At 45.2% G+C, this 22,557-nt stretch overlaps 1 protein-coding gene across 1 annotated transcript in view; it reads left to right on the top strand.

The window, feature by feature from the left end:
- Nucleotides 1-22,557, top strand: part of PLEKHG4B (pleckstrin homology and RhoGEF domain containing G4B) — a 70,148-nt gene that overhangs the window by 10,479 nt on the left and 37,112 nt on the right. The window contains exon 2 of the mRNA XM_077879690.1: nt 11,805-12,002. Within this exon, the coding sequence (XP_077735816.1) occupies nt 11,805-12,002 (198 nt within the window). The remainder of the gene's footprint in view (nt 1-11,804; nt 12,003-22,557) is intronic.

The following is a 22,557-nucleotide window of genomic DNA, read 5'->3' as shown; positions in this document are numbered from 1 at the left end:
GCTCCTGTGCACTGAGCCAGGCCACTGCCAACAGTCATGCCTCTTGTCAGTGTATTCCCGGAGCGCACCTCTGCCTCCTTCCCTCTGTCCTGTGTTTGTCCTTTGTGCTCCAAGGTCTCCCTCCATTCTGGATTCCTGAGAGTCAGTAAGCCACCCACTGGACCCATTCTAGGTGTGGTTGGGCTCCAGGCTCCAGCCTCATCCTTAGACCCAAGATCCACAACTGTCCCGTCCAGTGTGCCTTCCTCTGATGCTCTCTTGAGCCCACGTTTGAACCTCAGGGACCTGTTCACGTTGCATACAACCAGCTCAGCCGTGACTTTCTGAGGCAGGGCGACTGTGAAAAGCATGATTTAGCACTCCAAGCACATTTGTCATGAGTTTCTCATTAGAATAACATTTTGTTGTTCTCATGATGTACACAGAGTTTGCATTTTCCCCCAAAATACCTTAAATTGTGCTTAATGAAACTGCCGCGTGCATCTGCCTTCCTGCATTCCAGCACAGCCTCATCAGATGTCCCTTGGAGCCTTCCTAGCCAGAACTTCTGCAAACTTGAAGGCTTCACCCCAGCCTCTTCTGGGAGAGACAAAGGTGCTTCCACCTAGACCCAGCACCTATTCCCAAACAATCTAAAGCAGTGTCGGCCATCAGCCCCTGTCCCGCTCAGTCTAAGATTGTCTAAATCACCAAGTCCTTTAGGAAAAGTACAGGAATCGTTTGTCACTTAAAAGTGTATGTGTGGTTTTCCATTAACACCACATTGGAGCCCTCTCACCTTAATGGCTAAAATGAGATGAAGATCTGGGCACCAGCGAGCTTCAAGCCACCTTCAGCCTGAGAAACACTGACGTCTGAGGGGGACTTTTCTAGCATGTCTGTGCCTCACTCAGGCTGATTCCTGACTCTGGTCACAGCTGAGGCTGAGCCCTCTCACAGGATGCTCCAGAGAGATGTTAGGGTAGCGTCTCTCACCTAGTGGTGCAGGTGCACAGCCTATCACTCCCACCTACCCGGTTTGCGCCTCTCCTCTGTTATCTGTGGTGGGATGTATCTGAAAGTATAGAGGACATGTGTCGTCGGTGACACAGGTGGAGGCTGCTGTCAGGTGTACAACTCAGAAAACTAGTTTCAGCCCTCCCTCAAGAATAGTAGTTGTTTCTCTGCTGGACCTGTGTGGTAAAAAGTGGGGGAGGTCAGACAAAGGCTGGCAAAGCGGCTGGACTCAGACAACAGGGAACTCACCGTGCTCTTCTGAATGGCTTGTTTGACTCAATTTCACAGTGAATAACATTAGACAACACAAACCTTAGAGGGAATAGATGAGGTTTCCTCTCTATACGTGAAGAGCCACGCATCTGGTTGAGCAGACACATTTCAAGAGCACTTTTTTTTCCTACCGAAGGATTTTCCAGGTACATTAGGTGGGGAGAAATGCCTATTGTCACTCATTCCCCTAAAGAACTACAAGTAGGAGTTAGGGTTGTGTGCCTGTGCCTCGTGGCTCACTTGTGCTCTGCAGCAGACCGGGGCTCCACGCAGGACCCGGTGGGACAGTTAGGTTTGGTGGCATTAGGACTTGGGCTGGACATTTTCAGGTTGGCACAACCTTTTCTGGTCTTGCCACACTGTGTGTGAGGAGTGAACAACACGCTTTTCCACCTGAAAGCACGTTTCAGCATGAAGAAACCAATCTGCGCTGATTGGTCAACGTCCCTCTTGCACATTGGTTATTAATCACCTTCAGAGAACTAAATTCAGCCAAAATGTCTCAAAAGCCAACATTTCACTGTCAGTTTCTATTAAAAAAATGAGCTTTGAAGTTTTTCTAAGAACTTGTGGAATGGTGTTACCTTTATGGAATAATTGATGAATTACATTTCTGTTTTACAAATGAAGAAACCGGATGTACAGAAATATGGGTGCCCTTGGGCGGTGGTGCCACAGCCAGCGTAGAACCCTGGGTGACATTTACAGAACCCCCCTGACCCTGTTCTCACGTTGGGCCCCGGGACGCAGCTCACTGCCTCTTCGCTGGCCCCTGCACATAGGCCCCTCCAGCCCCTCCTGGGGGCTGTCTCATCCTGCCAGCCCTGCCTCCCTCCTGCCTGACCTCCCTTCTGCTGCTCTGGGAGGGTCTCTTCCCCTCTCTGCTGAGGGCAGGACTGCATCGCAGGGGAGCAGCAGAGTGGAGTCACTTCCTGGCCGCTGCTGGCATGAGGGGCTCCGAGCCAGGGCGAGCCTTGGTGTGCGACCTTGTGTCTGCAGCTGCTTCTGCCCTGGTAACAGCCAAGTGAGCATGTGACCCCCAGCCTGTGCTGTGCTTGAGCTTCCCGGGTACATAACCACCTGACACGTGCTGGCACGAAAGGTGCATTCCAAGACCTCCAAAGCTCCCAAGGGAAGGAGTTCCCTCATTGTATGTGAGGCTATTAAATGCAAAAAAGGATAATGAGAACTTAAAATGATGGCTTTTAGACATTTTTCAAGCACTTGACCATGAGTAGAAGTTAGTAACACTGGCTGCCCCCTCAGCTGCAGGCTGAGATCTTTGCCCACCTCAATGCACATGTAGAATAAAGCTGCACCTGAACAATTAGTGGGAACTTGAGTGTTGAATCCAAAAATGGTGGTGTCACAAAAGCCCTCAGTCCTGTGGCACCTTCATCCAGAAACGTCCCTGTGCTGGAGCCGAGATCCATCCCCAGCACACAGCAAAGGAGAGTGGAGGCTTCCCTTTGTCCACCCACTCATGTCCCTTGGCTTGCAGGACTTCCTTCCTTGAGGTAGGGTCAACAGAGTTTCTTGAAGGGCCAGATGGTACGCCCAGAGGCTTCGAATGACTGTCCGGTCTCAGTCCCATGCTCAGCCCTGCGTTTGTGGCACAGAAGCAGTCACAAGCAGTATGTAGAACAGGGCTGGCCGAGTTCCAATGCGACTTTATTTGTGGGCACCCAAAATGTGAGTGTCATATAATTTCCACAGTCTGAACTTGTATTCTTCTTTCGTTTTTTTTCCAACCACTGGAGTCGTGCTTTGCTGACCCCTGAGTGTTACATAGAGACCAGAAGGTAGACAGAGGAGCTGGGCTGACCCCAGGATGCCCCCACACCTCCAGGTGAAATCCTGGGTGCTCCTACTGGTGCTTAGAGGCTAAAGAGGTAGCTTTTCCTAAGAAAGCCGGGTGGAAGATTCTGAGTGTGTCTGGTAGACAGAGCATCTACCAGAAGACAAAACCTCTTCGGGTTGCCCGGGTGGTGGCTCAGCCCTCAGTCCTCACAGCCACCTGATAGCTCTTGCCCCACGTCGGGCGAGGAATGTGTGGCCCCAAGTAGAGTGAGCGGGGAGCACGGGCTGGCACCCCTGTGTCCCAGGCAGGGACCTGGAGGCCCACCCAGTGGCCCCCACTGATGACTCAAAGGGCAGGGGAGGGAGCTCTGGATTCTTCCTTCAGAACAGCCTTTCAGCAGCCGCACTGTTCATCCCTGTGTCCCAAGCTCTTACACGGCTTGTCTGGGAAGCTGGGACGAGCGGGAGAACATACAACAAGTTTTTTTTTTTTTTTCTAATTTGAATTTTTTTTTAATTTATTTTTTATTGGTGTTCAATTTACTAACATACAGAATAACCCCCAGAGCCCGTCACCCATTCACTCCCACCCCCCGCCCTCTTCCCCTTCTACCACCCCTAGTTCGTTTCCCAGAGTTAGCAGTCTTTACGTTCTGTCTCCCTTTCTGATATTTCCCACACATTTCTTCTCCCTTCCCTTATATTCCCTTTCACTATTATTTATATTCCCCAAATGACTGAGAACATATAATGTTTGTCCTTCTCTGATTGACTTGCTTCACTCAGCATAATACCCTCCAGTTCCATCCACGTTGAAGCAAATGGTGGGTATTTGTCATTTCTAATGGCTGAGGAATATTCCATTGTATACATAAACCACATCTTCTTTATCCATTCATCTTTCGTTGGACACCGAGGCTCCTTCCACAGTTTGGCTATTGTGGACATTGCTGCTATAAACATCGGGGTGCAGGTGTCCCGGCGTTTCATTGCATCTGTAACTTTGGGGTAAATCCCCAACAGTGCAATTGCTGGGTCGTAGGGCAGGTCTATTTTTAACTCTTTGAGGAACCTCCACACAGTTTTCCAGAGTGGCTGTACCAGTTCACATTCCCACCAACAAGTTTTAAAAAGAACGTGGTGGAGCACAAGCTGCCTGGCAAGTCCTTGCCCCAGTGGATTGGACATCTGAGGGGGAGGAAAGGCAGGAGGTGGCACCACAGCCACAACCCACACAGAGGCTTGGGGGAGGCTGTGCTGGCAGGACCCCTGCACGCTTCTGAGCGCAGAATGACAAACGGGTGCTGTCCGGACACTCCGCAGCAGAGACTTATCTTAAGGGTTTTCACTGGTCGGGACCCCTCGGCCCCCATTGTCCCCGGAACGTGGACACCCCTTTAGAACTTCTGAAGTCAAGTGACCGTGTGTTTTGCGTTGGGTCAGTCGTGTGTACATTCAGAGAAGACATTTTCCAGGCTGTGTTGGAACAGCTGTGTTCTGGGTGTCCCTCTTCGGCCGGGTGTGTGGGTGCAGCACCAAAGCCTGAGCCCTCAAATAGCTACTTTGCTTGGCATTCTCTGGATTTTCATTTCTCCCTGAAAACTGGAGAATGTTGGCACCCAGGCAAAGCAAAGGCTATGGATGATGAAGCTCAGAGCTGAGATGCTTCTGGAACACTCTCAGCCTGGAACATTCCTGGAGATGCAGTGGAGACTGAGATAGGCCGAATGCACCACCCATCCCGGGGCCACCAAGCCGGCAGAGTGGAGATGTTTCTGCTCCATCCCCATCTCTTGGGGCCTGGTGTCCCCAGGAGGCCGCTGAGGACCAGCTCCAGCTCAGGATGCACTACAGCTAAGTCCCTCCAGGTGTGTCACCAGACACTTGTCCAGGAGGGCCCCTGGATAGAGGCGGCCACCCCCACCAAAGTGTGCGCGGGGGCTGCCTGGAGAGGGGCAGGGCCGGTCAGGATGTGCAGGTTATGCTGCGTAACCAATGACCCCCACGTCTCAGTGGTCAGCACGGTGATGATCTGCTCATGCTACACGCCTACCATGGTCACCACGTCAGTTTTACCCTGTGGTCCAGCCTCATGGAACAGCGACTCTGGGATGGTCCCCAACTTGTGGGAGAGGGAAAGGTACCATGTTGGAGCACGAGCTGGCTCGCAGAGCCTCTGTCAGAACCCGTATCTGCCACTGTCGCCATCTTGTTGTCACATGGCCGTGCCTGCCGCCAATGGACTGGGACTTGCCATCCCCCAGGGAGGCCGGGATTCCGTGAACGGCAGCCCACCACAGAAGGGTAGCTCTGTTTTATGTCAACTCGGTACTTTGCTGGGATGCAGACAGGTGTTTCCTCTGTCTAGCATCATGAAGAACAAGTGTCCCTCACAGGGATCTTTCCCCATAAACGAAGTGTGGTTTTAGAGCCCAAACGATTTGTGCCAAACATTCCCCATCTGTCTCCTCTAAAGATCCTGCAGACACATTTCGTGATGTAGCACAGCTCCGTGAATGCAGCGGGGCAGGCCACCTGACGTACAGGCCAGAAGCAGACTCCAGTTTTGGAGACACAGAATCAGAGGACAGCCAAGTGCTGAGTGAGCGGTTCCAAGCTTCAAAAAAGGCTCACCAGGGTTAGGAAGGCCAAGGAGTGTCTGTAGAAGGGTGAGGTGAGCTGCAGTGGCCCAGGGGTCAGAGCCTGGGGAGCACTGGTCCAGGAGAGAAGCCCCAGCCCTCGGGTGGCAGACAGCTGCCTGGGCTCAGGAAGGGCCCAGAAGTGAGTGGAGAGTCAGCCACATGGAAATGCTGACCCACATGGAGGTATACACAGACCAGGTGTAGACGGGCTAGATGCAGACCGGCTGGCACATCAGCAGAGCAGAGGAGGCGAGGCTTTCTAGACAGGATTTCTTTGATTCAAAGGTGGTTCCTGGGTCTGTGTGCACAGGAAACCAGAGATAGCCATCAGCACCCTTCAGGAAGGAGGGCCCTTATTAACAGGGCCTGAGTGGCTGTAAGCAGGTCGGCTGCTGAGAGCTAGCCTCCTGGGGAGTGTGGGTTTCACACCGGCCCACACAGGGCTGAGAAAGTGGCTATTGATGGAAAGTGGGACAGGGATAGGCCTGACGTGGGCCTCCAGCCCCGGGGCCCCTGTTTGGAGGGGCTGTAGGAACAACTCTGGAGTCCCGCAGGGGGTGCCTGCTGCCACTTGTACCTCCTGACTTAGTTTATGAAAGCTAGCCAGAGGCAACGCCACAGTGGTAGGTTTAAAGGCCACCCTGACTTTCTGGGTAGAAGTGCCTGGGTGAGGGGCACCCCTGTGTCCCCCTCTGCAGAGTCCCGTCCCAGGCTGCAGTATCTGGGGTATCCCCGGGACCTGGTCATGGGGCTTCAGGACAAGATGAGCTCTCAGACCAGATGAGGGGCCTGAGCGACCACCACCCCACCCCAGCCACCCACCCCAGCCTTGCCAAAGGTGGACAGGGAGGATGGTGCTGCCTTAGCACAGCTGCTCAGTCATTTCCTGACCCCACCTGAGACCTCATGCCGAGTATCTTGTGTTCCTGTCCTCTTGCACCTGCCCCACTGTCCTCAGGGTGTAGGGGCCCAAACGTAGAGGGATCCCCCACAAGGTTGGGCAGTGGGCCCCTGTATCATTGGGAGTGGCTCCAGGGAAGTTGTCTCTGCAGGGGCTGTGCTGGAGCCTTTGATGTTCTAGCACCTTCTATCCCATGAGGGGGTTGACCACCAGCTCATGACTACGCCGGGAGAGCAGGGTGAGAGTCTCGGAGCCCCATTTGTGCGCTGCCTGCTTGGGGATCTGGCTACCTAGCAGGCTCTCGTCTTGGGGCGCCCTTCTCTAGGAGACAGGAGTGGTACCTGCAGGGTGCCTCTGCAGACGCTCCGGTCTTCCTGATATCCAGGTCCACCCAGCCTGCCGACAGCCCCTCCCACAACTCTGTGGCTCTGCCTTCAACCCTCTTTAGGGATGTTGTACTTGAGTGAAAGTGTAAGCCTCCATGATCAGTCTTTGCCAGGCCAGCCTTGGCCCAGTGCCTCCAGCCTGCTGGGCCCTGGACGGGGCGCCCCTGCTGTGTCCTTGCCCTGTTCATCAGCTGGCCTTGTCCTTCAGCTCAGCACCAGGTGAGAAGAAATCACCTTTGTTTTGACATTTAGCATGTGACCTGTCCCCTGGGAGGAAGAAGCAGGCCGTTTGCAGCTGATGCACAGTTTAGAACCAAACATCCAAGCATTTTTCTGACGTCCCTGAGACTGGCCCCCCCAGGATGGGCACCGAAAGGCCTGTGAACCCCTAGCCTCTGTCTTCTCATCTGCAGTACATGTGAGGCCTGGAGGGCTGCAGGGAGAGCCCGTGCGCTGCGGCTGGGTCATCTCCTGTGGGCCGGGTGCCAGGAGGGACATGCTTACTCATGGGGGTTGCTGGCAGTGTGAGAGACAAGGGTCTAGACTTTAAAATTCCCCCAACACTCATAAAGTTTTACCTAAAGTTAATTGGAAAAATAAATCCTTTGAAGAGTAGAGCCCTGAAGTGTTTCTCCAGACGTAAACATTTTCCGTTGTTAAAATGCAAAGGCAGTCCTGCGATCGGCCCAGTAACAACACACTGATTCACAGTGCAGCAAAATGGTGATTAAGTGCTTTGTACGGGTTCTGCGTGCTCAGTCCGCTATTGTACGTCGGCAAAGAATTGCACTTTAAGCCACAGTAAGACTCAGGATCAAGTAAACAGGCGAAGGTCCTGGTTTTGAAGTCCGCCCAAATCTGTGTGTGTTCCTCTGGTCGAAGTGGGAATCCGGTCGTGAGCGAAGAAACCAGTCCTTTACCGTCAACAACGTGATGGCACTTGCCTTGTCTGCTTTCTTCCCTCCTACTTCTGCACACCCGATGGCGTGCCAGATTCGGTGAACGGGTCAGTTGCGCCCTACAGAGAACAGGCCCAGGCGGAATTGGCCAGAGGTGCCTACGCAGACATTCTCCCCGACCCTGTGGCTACTCCCTTCTCTTCCTGGGCAACCAAAGGCCCAGGAACTGTGTTAAGGATTTGCCCCTAATTTTCTCATGACTCACCACCAATCTACCCCCAACACACACCTTCAGATGCCGTCACACACTGGCATTAACATATATTTTCCCTCACAGGCACTTACCCTCACACACACTTTCTCTCTCCCAGTTTCCCTCCAACACACTTTCCCCTCTCATACGCTTTCCCTCACACACTTCCTCACTCACACACACACTTTCCCTCACACGCATTTTCTCACTCACTTACCCTTTCCCTCACACACACATTTTCCTTCACACACATTCTCTCTCTACACACTTTCCTTCACACATACTTTCTCACTCACACACTTTCCCTCTCACACACTTTCCCTGACACTTTCCCACAAACACACACTTTCTCTCACACACACTTTCCCTCTGACACACTTTCTCACTCACACACATTTTCCCTCACACACATTTTCTCACACTTTCCCTCATACACACATTTTCCTTTGCACACATTTTTCTCTCACACACACTTTTCCTGACACTTTTCCTCACACACACTTTCTCACACACACTTTCCCTGATGCACATTTTTCCTCTCACACTTTCACACACATTCTCACACACTTTCACACATAATTTTCCTCAACACATTTTCTTTCTCACACTTTCCTCATGCACACTTTCCCTCTCACACTTTCTCTCACACACACTGTCACTCACACACACTTTCCCTCACACACACCTTTTCCCTGACACCCACTTTCTCTCCCATACACTTTCCCTCACACACATTCTCTCTCACACACACTTTCCCTCACACAGACTTTTCTTTACACACACTTTCTCTCTTACACACACCCAGCTCTGTAAACACTTTTTCCTTCATTCACACACTCAGCTCTAACACATACACACTTATCCCAGCAAACATTAACAAAGAAAATATTACACATTTTCTTAAACATTAAGGATGTTAAACATTCAGGATGATTGAACTTTACCCTTTTTAGTATATGTGCTGCCGAAGCGAGCACTGAACTTTACCCTTTAAGAGACTGAGATAATTTTCTCTTTTTAAGCATTTCTTGTGGAAATCTTCCTAAAATATACTATATTCTTACCTGTTTTCTTAAGCTGAATTGAATGTATCAGGTGATTTGGTTTCATGGTAATGTGATCATTTTGCCCCTCTGCTCTCAGGATCATGTATATCTGCCTCCTCCCCCTTATAATTTGTGTCTCTTGAAAGAACTAAATTGTTAGAGTTTTGTGAAGGTGGGAATGGCTGGCCTGTACTGTGCACATGCCACCATGCTGATGAGCCTGGGATGGCCCTCAGGCTGCGCCACCCTAGTCATGCGGTCTGTTTATTTGTCAGACCCTCTCTTCCCATGACCAAGAATGGGCACCATGTGCACAATGATCGGGGAGCTCGTGAGGCTGTGACCCTGAATGCAGCAGCACATGCTCTGCTGTTCCGGCTCACAAAGTGCACAGAGAGGCAGGTGACAGCCAGGAAGGGGCTGTGCTGACAGTTACTTCGGGCACATTAGCATAGGCTAGAGAAATGTTTCCTCTGGCTTGCCCGAGGCTTCCTCAACTTGACCCGGGAAGTGGCCTCTGGGCACACAGACAGCTTCCCTTGGGCAGCTTTTGCCTGGACCAGGACCTGGGCGGGGATGGTGCCCAGAGAGTGAGAGCTGGTGGAGGAGTGCCCCCCAGGCCATGTGTTGGAGCCTCACTCAGTGACGGTAGGAATCACTGGGCAGAGAAGGGGCCAGGGAAGCTGTGGGATCCCAGAGATCTCAGCAAGTATTGCCCATCTCTTCCTCAAACGGGGCAGTTTTCAGAAAGTGAACGGGTGAGGTGGAGGCTGGGAGACCCACTGAGGGGCTGCTGATGACAGCTGGACGTGAGAACGAGGGCCCACCTACGAGTCTGGAGGAGGAGCCGGTCTGGACTTGGGTATCCGCACGGCAGGAGTCCCTCTCTTCCTGGGAGGATCCAGTTTGCCTTTCACTTCCTCCGACATAGGTCATTAAGGACCTGCCCTTCCACTTCGCCAGTTTCTTTTATCACAGTTAAGTGTTTGCTTCAGATCTCTGTGAGGAACATCCTATTTGGGGCATGGTTCTTGCTCCTGGCTCAAGACCACCTCCATCCTTCCCATGGGTTGGATGTTCACCGGTGGCTAAGGTGTGACTTGAGTTTTTAGACATCCGACCATCTTGGCATTTTCTGGACAAAATGAGTAGTTAGACAATTCCTAACGAGTGAATGGCCCTGTCTGGTGGGGAAAGCCAAGCATGTGCAGGGAGCGGAGCAGACAGACAGACACAGGGAAGCCTGTGTGGGTGCCTCAGCCACCCCAGTGCCCCGCTGTGCTGCACAGTGGTGGAAGCTTCCAAAGGTGAGCTCACCGCAGCGCACACCTCCCTGGTTGCTGTGCATCCTGGCCCCTCAGCGGGACAGATGGTCTGAGTCCTTACCCACTTCAGGTCCAGGGGATTCGATGTTTTGTTTTCAATTTCTTTAGGAAATTATCTGTATCGTGAGCTGTTCAGAGGAATCTCGGATGGAACCATTGTCCCTTTAAAAATCGGTTTCAAAATAAATAAATAAATAAATACATACAAACATACATAAATAAAAATCGGTTTCACAATTTTAACCACTTTGACTTTTAACTGTTACTTGTAGCCTTGCTTTTTTTTTTTTTTTTCCAAATAAATGAACCCTGTGGTATTTCCTCAGGAAATGTTACATCTAAAAATAGCATTAAACATCTTTTGAACTAAAAGCATTCTATCTTTACATAAAATTCCATTGCATTGAAACATAAGGAGGAAATCAGGTATCAAGGATACTGTTTTCAGAATGACCGAATGGGTACAATTCTGTTTTTTTGATAAAGGGTGCCCTATTGGTTGTTGTTTAAATATTTTAAGAATTATCAGTACAATTAAAATGTATTTACTATGGGTGAAGTTTTCTGAGTATTAAATTACATGTGGACCAGCTCTGTCCTCGGCACAGGAGCCTCCCTCTTTCCCTGCAGACCCAGGAGTGCCCAGGGTGCGAGGACCAGGGGAGGAGAAGGCCCTGAGAACCTACACATGCTCTACAAATAATCCTAAATACAGCATTTCAGGTGCACATTTCAGAATTCGATGGGGTCGAACTTGAGCGTGTTTTGTGTGACAGCAGCAAGAACCTCACTTAAAAAGTATTATTTGGGGGATCGCTGAGTGGCTCAGAGGTTTAGTGCCCACCTTCGGCCCAGGGCGTGATCCTGGAGTCCCGGGATCGAGTCCCACATCGGGGTCCTTGCATGGAGCCTGCTTCTCCCTCTGCCTGTGTCTCTGCTTCTCTTTCTCTCTGTGTCTCTCATGAATAAATAAATAAAATCTTTTTTTAAAAAAGTATTATTTGGAGTGCCCCTCATGGGCACAGGGGTCTGCCCTACCTGATGCAGCAGGGGCACTTCCTCGGTATGCCTCTGCTGTGTGACAATGTGAAGGCCCAGGAGATGGCTCCGAGGGGAGTCCCCCACTGTGCTGAGGACTTGCCTGTACCTTCCTATGCCACAAAGACAACTCACATGCCCAGACATAAGGCAGAGCCCGAAAAGCCGACTGTTAGTCTGTCAAAGTGTCCTCAGTGCCTGTCTTCCTCGTGTCTTAAACCACCTGGTCCTCTCTTGCATTTCAGGATCTGGAATCCCTTGACACCTGTATCCAGAACACACTGTCTGCCCTTTATCCACCTTTTGAGGCCACGTCAGCCACGGTGCTCTGGCAGCTGTTCAGCGTGGCCGAGAGACTCCACGGTGGGGACGGGCTGCGCTGCCTCACTGACTTCCTCATCCCAGCCAAGAGGGCCCTACAGCACCTGCAGCAGGAAGCCTGTGTGAGTACCTGCCCTGCAGGAGCCAGACCTGTATGGGACCCTCCTCTCAGGGGACAGAGCCTGTGGGATGCTTTTTCTTGCAGGAGGAAACCTGTGAGACCCTCCCCTGCAGGTAATGCCTTCCTGTGTTGACTGTAGAGAAGAAATAGGCAGGGTTTTACTGGGTCCCTGGAGAATATTGAAGCTGAGCACATGGAATACCCTCATTGGGGATGGAGACGAAGGGGAACATGACATTAAACCAGTAATTAAAGCAGACATAATTCAAGTGAGCACTTGTTTTCTCTCTGAAAAGAAGCTGTGAGATTATCCTCAGCTATTTCATCAAGTTTAATCACATGAATGGAGAGATCTAGTCCACTCCACTTTTGGGGTCCATAAGCATACCAACTTAGCAGTTTTCCTCTGGCTTCTGGCTCCTCTGCCCTAGTCCTAAGTGACGGGCGAAATAAGGTTCTGTGTTCCAGAAACAGGCTTCTCAGGCCTCCCAGGTGTGCAACCCATAACATCCAGAGGTATCCATCCTGGTTCCCCAGTAAACTTCAGCAGAGTCTTTAAACCTAGCCTAATAGATTTCTCAGGTGTTTAGTTTATTTCTGGGGATTTTTTTTTCCTGAGTGGTATTCCATTATATGGAATATACCACAGTTTGTTTACTCGTTCATGGGTTGATAGATACTTAGGTTGCTTCTAGTTTTAGAATATCATATATAAAATTGCTGTGAACATTTGCAGGCAAGAATGTGTGAGGGCTTGCTTTCTTGGGTAAAGAGCTAGAAGACCTAGAACTGTGATTGCTGGGCCACTTCCAAATTCTTCCGTGAGCGGCCGCACCATTGTGCATTCCCATCAGCTGCTTTGGAGAGCTCCAGTGGCTTGGCATCCTCACCAAAACCTCCTATTCTCAGCCTATTTCATTCTAGCCATTCAAGAACAGGTGCGTGGTGTCACATGCAATGTCATGGCATTAGTGTGCACCGCCCTAATAACTATAGATGTTAAGTGTCTTTTCCTGGACTTATTTGCCTTCCATGTGCCCTCTTTGTGATGTGTCAATTCTAACCTTTTATCCATTCTTAAAAGTTGGATTGTCGTCTTCTCTTTTTTTTTCATTAAAGTAACTCTATTTTTTAACTGTCCAGTCAGGTAATTCCAAATATATACAGTTACAAAAGCAGATTTTCGTCTGTAAGGACCAGGACTAGAGTAAGACAAGGCAAGTAAGGCACACGGCATAAAATTTAGAGGATGCACCCACTGACACATTTCTGCAATGTCTTCTTCTTGAGTTCTAAGAGTTCTTTATATATTTTGGATACAGGTTCTTTATTACATATATGGTTTGCAAATATTTTCTCCCAATCTGTGGCTTACCTTTTCATTTCAGTAATATTGGTTTAGGAAGAGTCAAAGTGTTTAATTTTGATGAACTTTCCCTATTTTTTTATTTTGTTTTCTGTGTCCTAAGGACTGTACTTTTAGGCCTAAGATCCATTTTGAGTTAATTGTTGTATATGGTGTGAGGTAAGCATCAAATTTGTTTGTCTTTGCATATGTCTATCCACCTGTTCCAGCACCATTTGTTGAAAACACCTTCTTTTCTCCACTGATTCACTCTGGCAACTTTGTTGAAAATGAATTGTCAGTACAACTGGGAATTTGTTCCTAGACTCTGTTCTGTTCCATTGATCTCTCTTTCCTCCAGTACCATGGTTCTGATTAGTGAACTTTCATAGTGAGTCCTGAAGTCAGCCGGTATAAGGCCTCCAACTTTCTTCTTTTTCAAAATTGTTTAGCTATTCTAATGTCTTTGCATATCTACATATCTACATAAAATTGAGAATCAGTTTATTTATACAAAGCATCTTAAGAGTTTTGATTAAAATTGCTTTAAAGTCATAGATCAATTTGAAAGAAAAATGTCTTGGGATATTTTTATTATAGGTTATTTTCAAGGAAATCTTAAAACTAATGACAGCCAAGTCATAGGTATGTTGCAGTGAGCTGCTGGAAAGATTCATGGCTCAATCTTAAAAAGTAAGCTCTTGAGCTGCACACCAGAGTGTGCAGTGCCAGCAGCTGCCTTAGCACACTGGGCACCCCACCAGCACCACCCTGCAGATGAGCACTGCCTTATAGTGCTCGTGGGAGCTTCTGGCATTGCAGTAAATGCACTGAGAAGACAATCTATGGAACTTAATCTTAACCATTTCCAAAGTGCTATGCCTCATATTACTTGTTCCAAAAAAGAGCTATGAAATGGATGGACATGAGTATCACTGTGTATCAAAGGAAATATTTGAAATCCTCATGTAAGGTCACAGGATGCTCGATATGATGAGTACACAGCCACATGTGTGACACCTGTATGGATGCTGTTCAAACAGTCCTTAAAGAAGGGAAGATATGTCTCATGGACTCTGAGCCTTAGGGTGTTCAAGTAGCTTGAAGCCACCAACTGAAGCCCCATGTCATATTTATAAAGCCATCCAATATGATTGTATGAAGCATTCTGAGAAGAATGCCAAGATCATCACAGGCTACTTGGTGGACCTGAAGTTCAACGATGAAGATCTACAAGATGGAAGATTGAGCTCAAAATATGGAGACAGGGGTAGCCCTGGTGGCTTAGCGGTTTAGCACTGCCTTCAGCCGGGGTGGGATCCTGGAGACCTGGGATCGAGTCCCATGTCAGGCTCCCTGCGTGGAGCCTGCTTCTCCCTCTGCCTGTGTCTTTGCCTCTCTCTCTCTCTCTCTGTTTCTGTCTCTGTCTCTGTCTCTCTCTCTCTCTCTATGTCTCTCATGAATAAATAAATAAAATCTTTAAAAAAATATGGAGACAGTTTGGCTAATTTTTTGATCATGTGATTGTGAATGACAGCTTGCAAGGTACATGTGCCCAGCTGTGTACAGTCAGCACGCTCAGGAGGAGCCTCAGTGGGTACTGGGACATGGGCTTCCTTGGGTATTGAGTCTTCAGGAGGCCTCCTGCTTACTGCTAGAGCTTTCATCCATTCATCTGTTACAGAATTCTGCAACAACAGCAGCAATCCAGAACAGTAGTATTTGCCCTATTATACCATGTGCAACTTTAAAAGTGGTGCAGTTTATTAACTAATCTTATTTGAAAAAATATTTGCTTCATACATATGTAGTTACCTCCTTGGCTTTCAGAGAAAAATGTTTTCCTTTACCTCATATTACCAATGGTAAGAATACAATGTGAAGCCACTGAGTATGAGAACCTAACATAGATTTTGTATGGTCTTTGTACAATTCAGATAAAAGAGCTTCCCTAAATAAAATAAGTAGCATTTAATTTAAAAAGTAAGACCTACATGAACTCAGGGTCATGGGATCAAGCCCCTTTCAGGAGTCTGCTTCTCCCTCTCCCCTCTCACTGCTTGTGCTTATGCTCTCTCTCTAAATAAATCAATCTCTAAAAAAAATAAAGGATGAAAATAAATAAGTTTTTAAAGAAAAAATAAAAAGTAAGACCTATATTAATCAGTGCCTTTTATTATTCCATTGATATTGAAGTAGGGCTTTAAAAAAAAAAACTACCACTGGACTACTTTGATTTATTAAATTCTTTGCATGTTTTATAGCTAGAATGACCATGGTAGAGAAATGACCAAGGGTATCCTAGGATTGATTCTTTGTATGAAGTAGTCTACAGAGAGGATATTTTCCTTTATGATTATGTACCTTTTGCACATTTAAAGGGTGTTGGTTGATAAGAAACTGAGATAAACCACAGCACAGGGAACAAAAATGCCTGTCCCCATTCTTTTTTTTTCCAAAGATTTTATTTATTCATAAGAGACACAGAGAGAGGCAGAGACACAGGCAGAGGGAGAAGTAGGCTCCATGTGGGGAGCCTGATGTGGGACTTGATCCCCAGACTCCAAGATCACGCCCTGAGCCAAAGGCAGATGTTCAACTGCTGAGCCACTCAGGGGCTCCCTGCCTGTCTCCATTCAAAGGTGTGTTTTGAAAAGCTATTTTGACCTAATGTTTTGTCTTCTTTCTTCTGTTAAGTTTCTTTCTCCTTTCATTTTAATCATAAGTTGTCCCCCTTTCCTACTTACAGAATTGCTTTATTTTCTGAAAAATCTATATGAATGATACTACTCTTTAATATCAATGCATATTTATAAGTACATAATTTAATAAGTACAAAGTGAAATTTAGGGATATCCTTATTATCTCATTTATATTGCTTTTTTACTGTTTAATAAAGAAAATAAAATTTGATCATCCTTATCACATAGGGGAAAATGAACTCATCTCAACAACTATGAATATAAACATTTTCATTGATATAAATCAAGGCAGTTTTTATTTATTTACCTGCTATTGTCAAAGCATGTGGCTTGAAGAGCATCACTAATCATCATGTTAACCTAAGATTTCAACAACCACCATTCTTCCATCTCTTTGTAGATACAAGAAATGCTTAGAGTCACTCATCAGCTTATTTGTAATTTTCTTTCATCACAAGTTTGGTTCAAAAACTGTCTGGAGAGGTTAAAAGTAATCAGAAAGATATAGAAATAGAGTGTTTGCATGATGGGAGAAGCAGGGGCAGGAGATTACAATAAAGAAAATAAAATCAAATGGAAGCCGGAAGAGGGGGAACAAACAAAGGCATGAGAAGTAAAAAGCACAGCATATATAATAACAGGAGGAAAGCAAAGTTAACTGGTAGCCCAGCAAAATTTTAACCAAAGATAACTGGTATAGCTATATTCAGAACAAGCTAAATATAGCAAAAGGGAAAATGCATCCTCAAGGCTAAGGTGGATCATTGAGTAATAATGCTGGTAACAACTAGGACTACATAACAATCTGTAAACACCTAACAACATAACCTGAAATGTTTGGAACACAATCTGAGGGAATTACAAGGGGTAAACGTAATCATAGTGGGAGATCTCACCTCTTCCAGAGCAAACAGATAAGCAGACCACACATTACTTAGAATACATGTCTGAATTCCTGATTTTTCTCTTCTACCCAGGGGCATGCATAGAATACTGAAGCCACTAATCTTAGAATACACATCCTTCCCAAGCACACATGGAATATTTTCCAAATTTTGATAAAATTCTGATCAAATTTTATCATTAGAGTATATACATTTATTTCAAGAGTGTATACAACTTAGAAAATATTAGAGAACATACAATGTTCTTTAGTGTACTTGTACATTTACCAGAATTGACCATTAGTCATAAGGTGGCAATAAATACAGAGAATTGACATATAAAGACTGCAATACAATAAATACAAATCAATAACAACAACAACACCCTTACATTTGGAAAATTGTATGTGTACTCCTAAATAGACAAAGGGTCAGAGAATAACAAAGGAAATTGGCCAATGAACAGGTCAGCCCTATTTCTGGCTAGGGTGTAAAGTGTGTGAGAGAAGCCTGGCCAAATAACCAGAAAACCCCACATAAATGAAAACAATTATATTTTCCTTTAAGGCCGTCCAACAGCTGTGGGTACACAAAGATCTAGGAACTAAATTATGAGGAGACAATGACTTCTTAAGTGAGTGAGGACACCTGGGGTCAGTTGCCGAGGCCACAGGGAGGGCGGACAGAAAAGCAACCTGACAGGGAAGGACCATCTGTGCTCAGATGAGAAGTCGAAAGAAGAAACCTCAGGGCTGGTCTTACATTTAGGTCCTTAATCCATTTTGAGGTTTTTTTAATGTGTATGGTGAACAAAAGTGATCCAGTTTTCTATTCTGTTCCATTGAACAGAATATGTGTCTGTTTTTGTGCCAGTCCCATGCTGTTTTGATTATTACAACTTTGTAATATCACCTGAAATCTGGAATTACATTACCTGCAGTTTTGTTTTTCTTTTTCAAGGTTGCTTTGATATTCAGGGTCTTTCGTGATTCCATACAAATTTTAGGGTTGTTTGTTCTAGTTCTGTGAAAAATGCTGAGGGTATTTTGATAGGGATTGCATTGACTGTGTAGATTGCTTTGGGTAGTATGCACATTTTACAATATTTGTTCTTCCAAACCATGAACATAGAATATCATTCCATTTCTTTGTGTCCTTTAATCAGTATTTTATAGTTTTCAGAGTATAGGTCTTTAATCTATTTGGTTAAGTCTATTCCTAGATATTTTATTATTTTTGGTTCAATTGTAAATGGGGTTGTTTTCTTAATTTCACTTTCTGCTACTTCATTATTAGTGCATATAAATGCAACAGATTTCTGTACATTGATTTCATATCCTGCAACTTACTGAATTTATTTATCACTTCTAGTTGTTTTGGTGGAGTCTTTAGGGTTTTCTATATATAGTGTCATATTGTCTGCAAATAGTGGAAGTTTTACTACTTCCTCATGGATTTGAATGCCTTTTATTAGTTTTTGTAGTCTGACTACCGTGGCTAGGATGTCCAGTACTATGTTGAATAAAAGTGGTGAGAGTGGGCATCCCTATCGTGTTCCTGACCGTAGGGGTAAAGCTCTCAATTTGTCACCATTGATGTTAGCTGTGGGGTTTTTATATATGGTCTTTATTATGTTGAGCTATGTTCCCTCTAAACCTACTTTGTTAAGAGTTTTTTTTTTTTTATCATAAAGATGTTTTTCTTTGTCAAATATCTTCTCAGCATCTACTGAAATGATCATATGGTTCTTTTTTTAAAATATTTTATTTTATTTTTTTAAAAGATTTTTATTTATTTATTTGTGAGAGAGAGAGGGAGAGAGGCAGAGACACAGGCGGAGGGAGAAGCAGGCTCCATGCAGGGAGCCCGACGTGGGACTCGATCCCGGGTCTCCAGGACCATGCCCTTGGCTGAAGGCGGCACTAAACTGCTGAGCCACCCGGGCTGCCCTGATCATATGGTTCTTATCCTTTATCTTACTGATATGATATATCATATTGATTTATTTGCAAATATTGAATCACCCTTACAACCCAGGAATAGATCCCACTAGATCATGGTGAAAGATTTTTTTTTTAATGGATTGTCGTATTCAGTTTGCTAGTATTTTGTTGAGGATTTTTGCATCTATGTTCATCAAAGATACTGGTCTGTCGTTCTCTTTTTTGTTGTTGTGCCTTTATCTGGTTTTGGAATCAGGGTAATACAAGCCTCATAGAATGAATTTGGAAATTTTCTCTCTTCTAATTTTGGGACTAATTGGAGAAGAGTAGATATTAACTCTTCTTTAAACATTTGGTAGAATTTGCCTGTGAAGTTATCTGATCCCAACCCTAAATGTGAGACCTGAAACCATAAAAATCCTAGAAGACAGCTCAGGCAGTAATCTCTCTGACATCATCTATAGCAACATTTTTCTAGATATGTCTCCTGAGGCAAGAGAAATAAAGGCAAAAATAAACTATTGAAATCACATCAAAATAAAAAGCATCTGCACAGCAAAGGAAACAATAAACAAAACTAAAAGACAACCTACTGAATGGGAGAAGATATTTAGAAAATACATATCCAACAAACGTTTAATATTCAATATAAATATATAGAACTTATATAACTCAACACCCCCAAAACTCAAATAACCCAATTAAAAATGGCAGAATTCATAAACAGACATTTCTCAGAAGAAGACATCCAGATGGCCAACAGACACATGAGAAGATACTCAGCATCAGTCATCATCAAGGAAATGCAAATCAAAACCACAATGAAGATATCACCTCACACCTGTCAGAATGGCTAAAATCAACAAAACAAAGACATGTGTTGGCAAGGATGTGGAAAAAGGAGAACTCTTTGCACTGTGGTGAGAATGCAGACTGGCAGAGCCACTGTGGAAAACAGTATAGAGGTTCCTCAAAAACTTAAAAATGGAACTACTCTATGTTCTAGTAATCACACTACCCAGTGTTTATCAAAAAAATATGAAAACATTAATTCAGAGGCATAGTGCTCCCCTATATTTCTTGCAGCATTATTTACAATAGCCAAACTATGGAAGTAGCCCAAGTGTCTGTTGATAGATGAATGGATAAAGAAGATGTGGGATACACACACACACACACACACACACACACACACACACACACTGGAATATTACTCAACCATTAAAAGAATGAAATCTTGCCATTTGCAATAACCTAGATGGAGCTAGAGAGTATTATGCTAAGCAAAGTAAGTCAGAGAAAGACAAATACCATATGATCTCACACATATGTGGAATTTAAGAAGCAAAACAAATGAGCAAAGGAAAAAAAAAGACCCATCTAGAAACCGATTCTTAACTAGAGAACATACTGATGGTCACCAGAGGGGAGGTGGGTTGGAGATGGGTGAGATAGGTGATGGGGATGAATGAAGGCAGTTGTGATGAGCACTGGGTGTTGTATATACTAAATTGTACACCTGAAAATAATATTATACTGTATGTTAACTGGAATTAAAATAAAATTTTAAAAAATATGACAACAAAAGCATAAAACGTGGAAGGGAGTAAGTTGAATTATACTACTATAAGTTCTTACATTGTGTTTAAGTGACAAAATGTCACTTGAATAGTAGACCATGATGAGTTAGAGATGTATGTTGTGATCTTGACAGCATCTACTGAACACAACACAAGGATGTGTAGCTAAATAATCAGTAGAGGAGATAAATGAGATCTAAATAATCAGTAGAGGAGATAAATGAGATCCAAAACACAGAAGAGGGAATAAAAGAAAGAGCAAAACACAGAAGAGGGAATAAAAGAAAAAGTGACTATCCTCTAGTGTCATAAATGGGCAATAGGCAAACAGATTTCATGCAAAGATGACAGATTTAATCTATCCATATTTGTAATTATGGTAAAGGTAGTTAAGTGAAATAAAAATTCCAACTAAAAGGCAGATATTGTCAGACTGGGAAAGCGGCAAGACCCCCTAACTGCTGGTTATAAGGAATACCCTTTATTTTTTTTTAATAATAAATTTATTTTTTATTGGTGTTCAATTTGCCAACATACAGAATAACACCCAGTGCTCATCCCGTCAAGTGCCCCCCGCCAGCGCCCGCCACCCACTCACCCCCACCCCCCGCCCTCCTCCCCTTCCACCACCCCTAGTTCGTTTCTCAGAGTTAGGAGTCTTTATGTTCTGTCCCCCTTTCTGATATTTCCTACCCATTTCTTCTCCCTTCCCTTCTATTCCCTTAGACATGCAAAAGGTGAAAGGAAAAGAACAAGATATTCCAGTACATATGAGGAAGTTTGGTGGTGATCTTACTGCCAGGTGAGGCAGACCTCCGACCATGAGAGCCACCAGACACGCATGGGGACAGACAGGGTAATAAAAGGCTCCATGTGTCAACAGGTCATAACAGAACTTCCAAGTACATTAAGCCAAACAAATGACACTAAATGGAGATTTTCAGGCTCTTCTGTCAGCAATTGATAAACCAATTAGTAAAAAATTTCACTAAGGATACGAAAGATCTGAACAACACCTGACCTATTTGACGTTTACAGAACATTACATCCAACAAATGCAGAATACACATCCTTTCCAAGTGCACACAAAATGCTGTTCAAGGTGAACAATATGCTGTGTAGGTCATTTAAAATAAAGTTTTAAAATTTCAAAAAGCAGAAGTATAGTAATTTTTTTTCTAGCCACAACATTATCATCAGAATACCAACAACTAACTAGGAACTCCTAAAATATTTGGAAATTCAGTAACACATTCCTGAAGAACCTGGGACTAAACAGTAATGAAAACACAACAAGTAGAAATGTTTACACACAGCTGAAGCAATCCTTAATGTATAATACAGTTTAAAGTGATACATAGCTTTGGGGAGGAAAGTCTAGCGTTAATTATCTAAATTTCCACCTTAAGTTAGGAAAAGAACTAATTAAATCCAGTTTTACTGAAACCTAAATGGATTAGTTATGCGTGCAGAAATAAAAGAGGGCAGCTTCCTCTGTAAAAAGAAGAATCCTTGGGGGGTGGGGGTGAGTGGGTGACGGGCACTGAGGGGGACACTTGACGGGATGAGCACTGGGTGTTATTCTGTATGTTGGTAAATTGAACACCAATAAAAATTATTTCATTAAAAAAAAAAAGAAGAATGCTCAACAGAGACTCACTAATGTCACTTATGAAAAAGTGCTGTCCTGTTAGATATGAGCAAGACAAATGATAGACTGGGATAGTTGAGGGAAAATCCACAAGAATCCTACATGCATATTCTTTCCCTCCTGTCTTGATGTTCTTGCTCCCCTGCAGAACTGCTGGGAGACACATTGGCATGGCTGTGGCCAACCCAGGGGAGAAAGGCCAACCCCTGGGTCAACGAAGACGTACTCATCTGAGTCCTGTGAAGACACCAACACACACACACCTAATCAGGGAGCTGAATGTCAAGAACTATCCTCTAGTGTCATAAAGGGGCAACAAGGCAGAGCAGCAGAAGGAGCAAACCTCCAAGGGGTCCCTTCCCCAGCAAGGTACTAGCACAGAAGTGTACATTTTTGTATTTAAAGCAAAGATAAAGTGGTTTGGGTGTGTATGGTCATTCTTTCATAGTGA

Source organism: Canis aureus, chromosome 31 (assembly GCF_053574225.1).
Source record: "Canis aureus isolate CA01 chromosome 31, VMU_Caureus_v.1.0, whole genome shotgun sequence".
In the NCBI taxonomy this organism is placed as follows: Eukaryota; Metazoa; Chordata; class Mammalia; order Carnivora; family Canidae; genus Canis; species Canis aureus.
The sequence above is the reverse complement of the archived record's forward strand: the minus strand, read 5'-3'. Positions and strand labels throughout refer to the sequence as shown.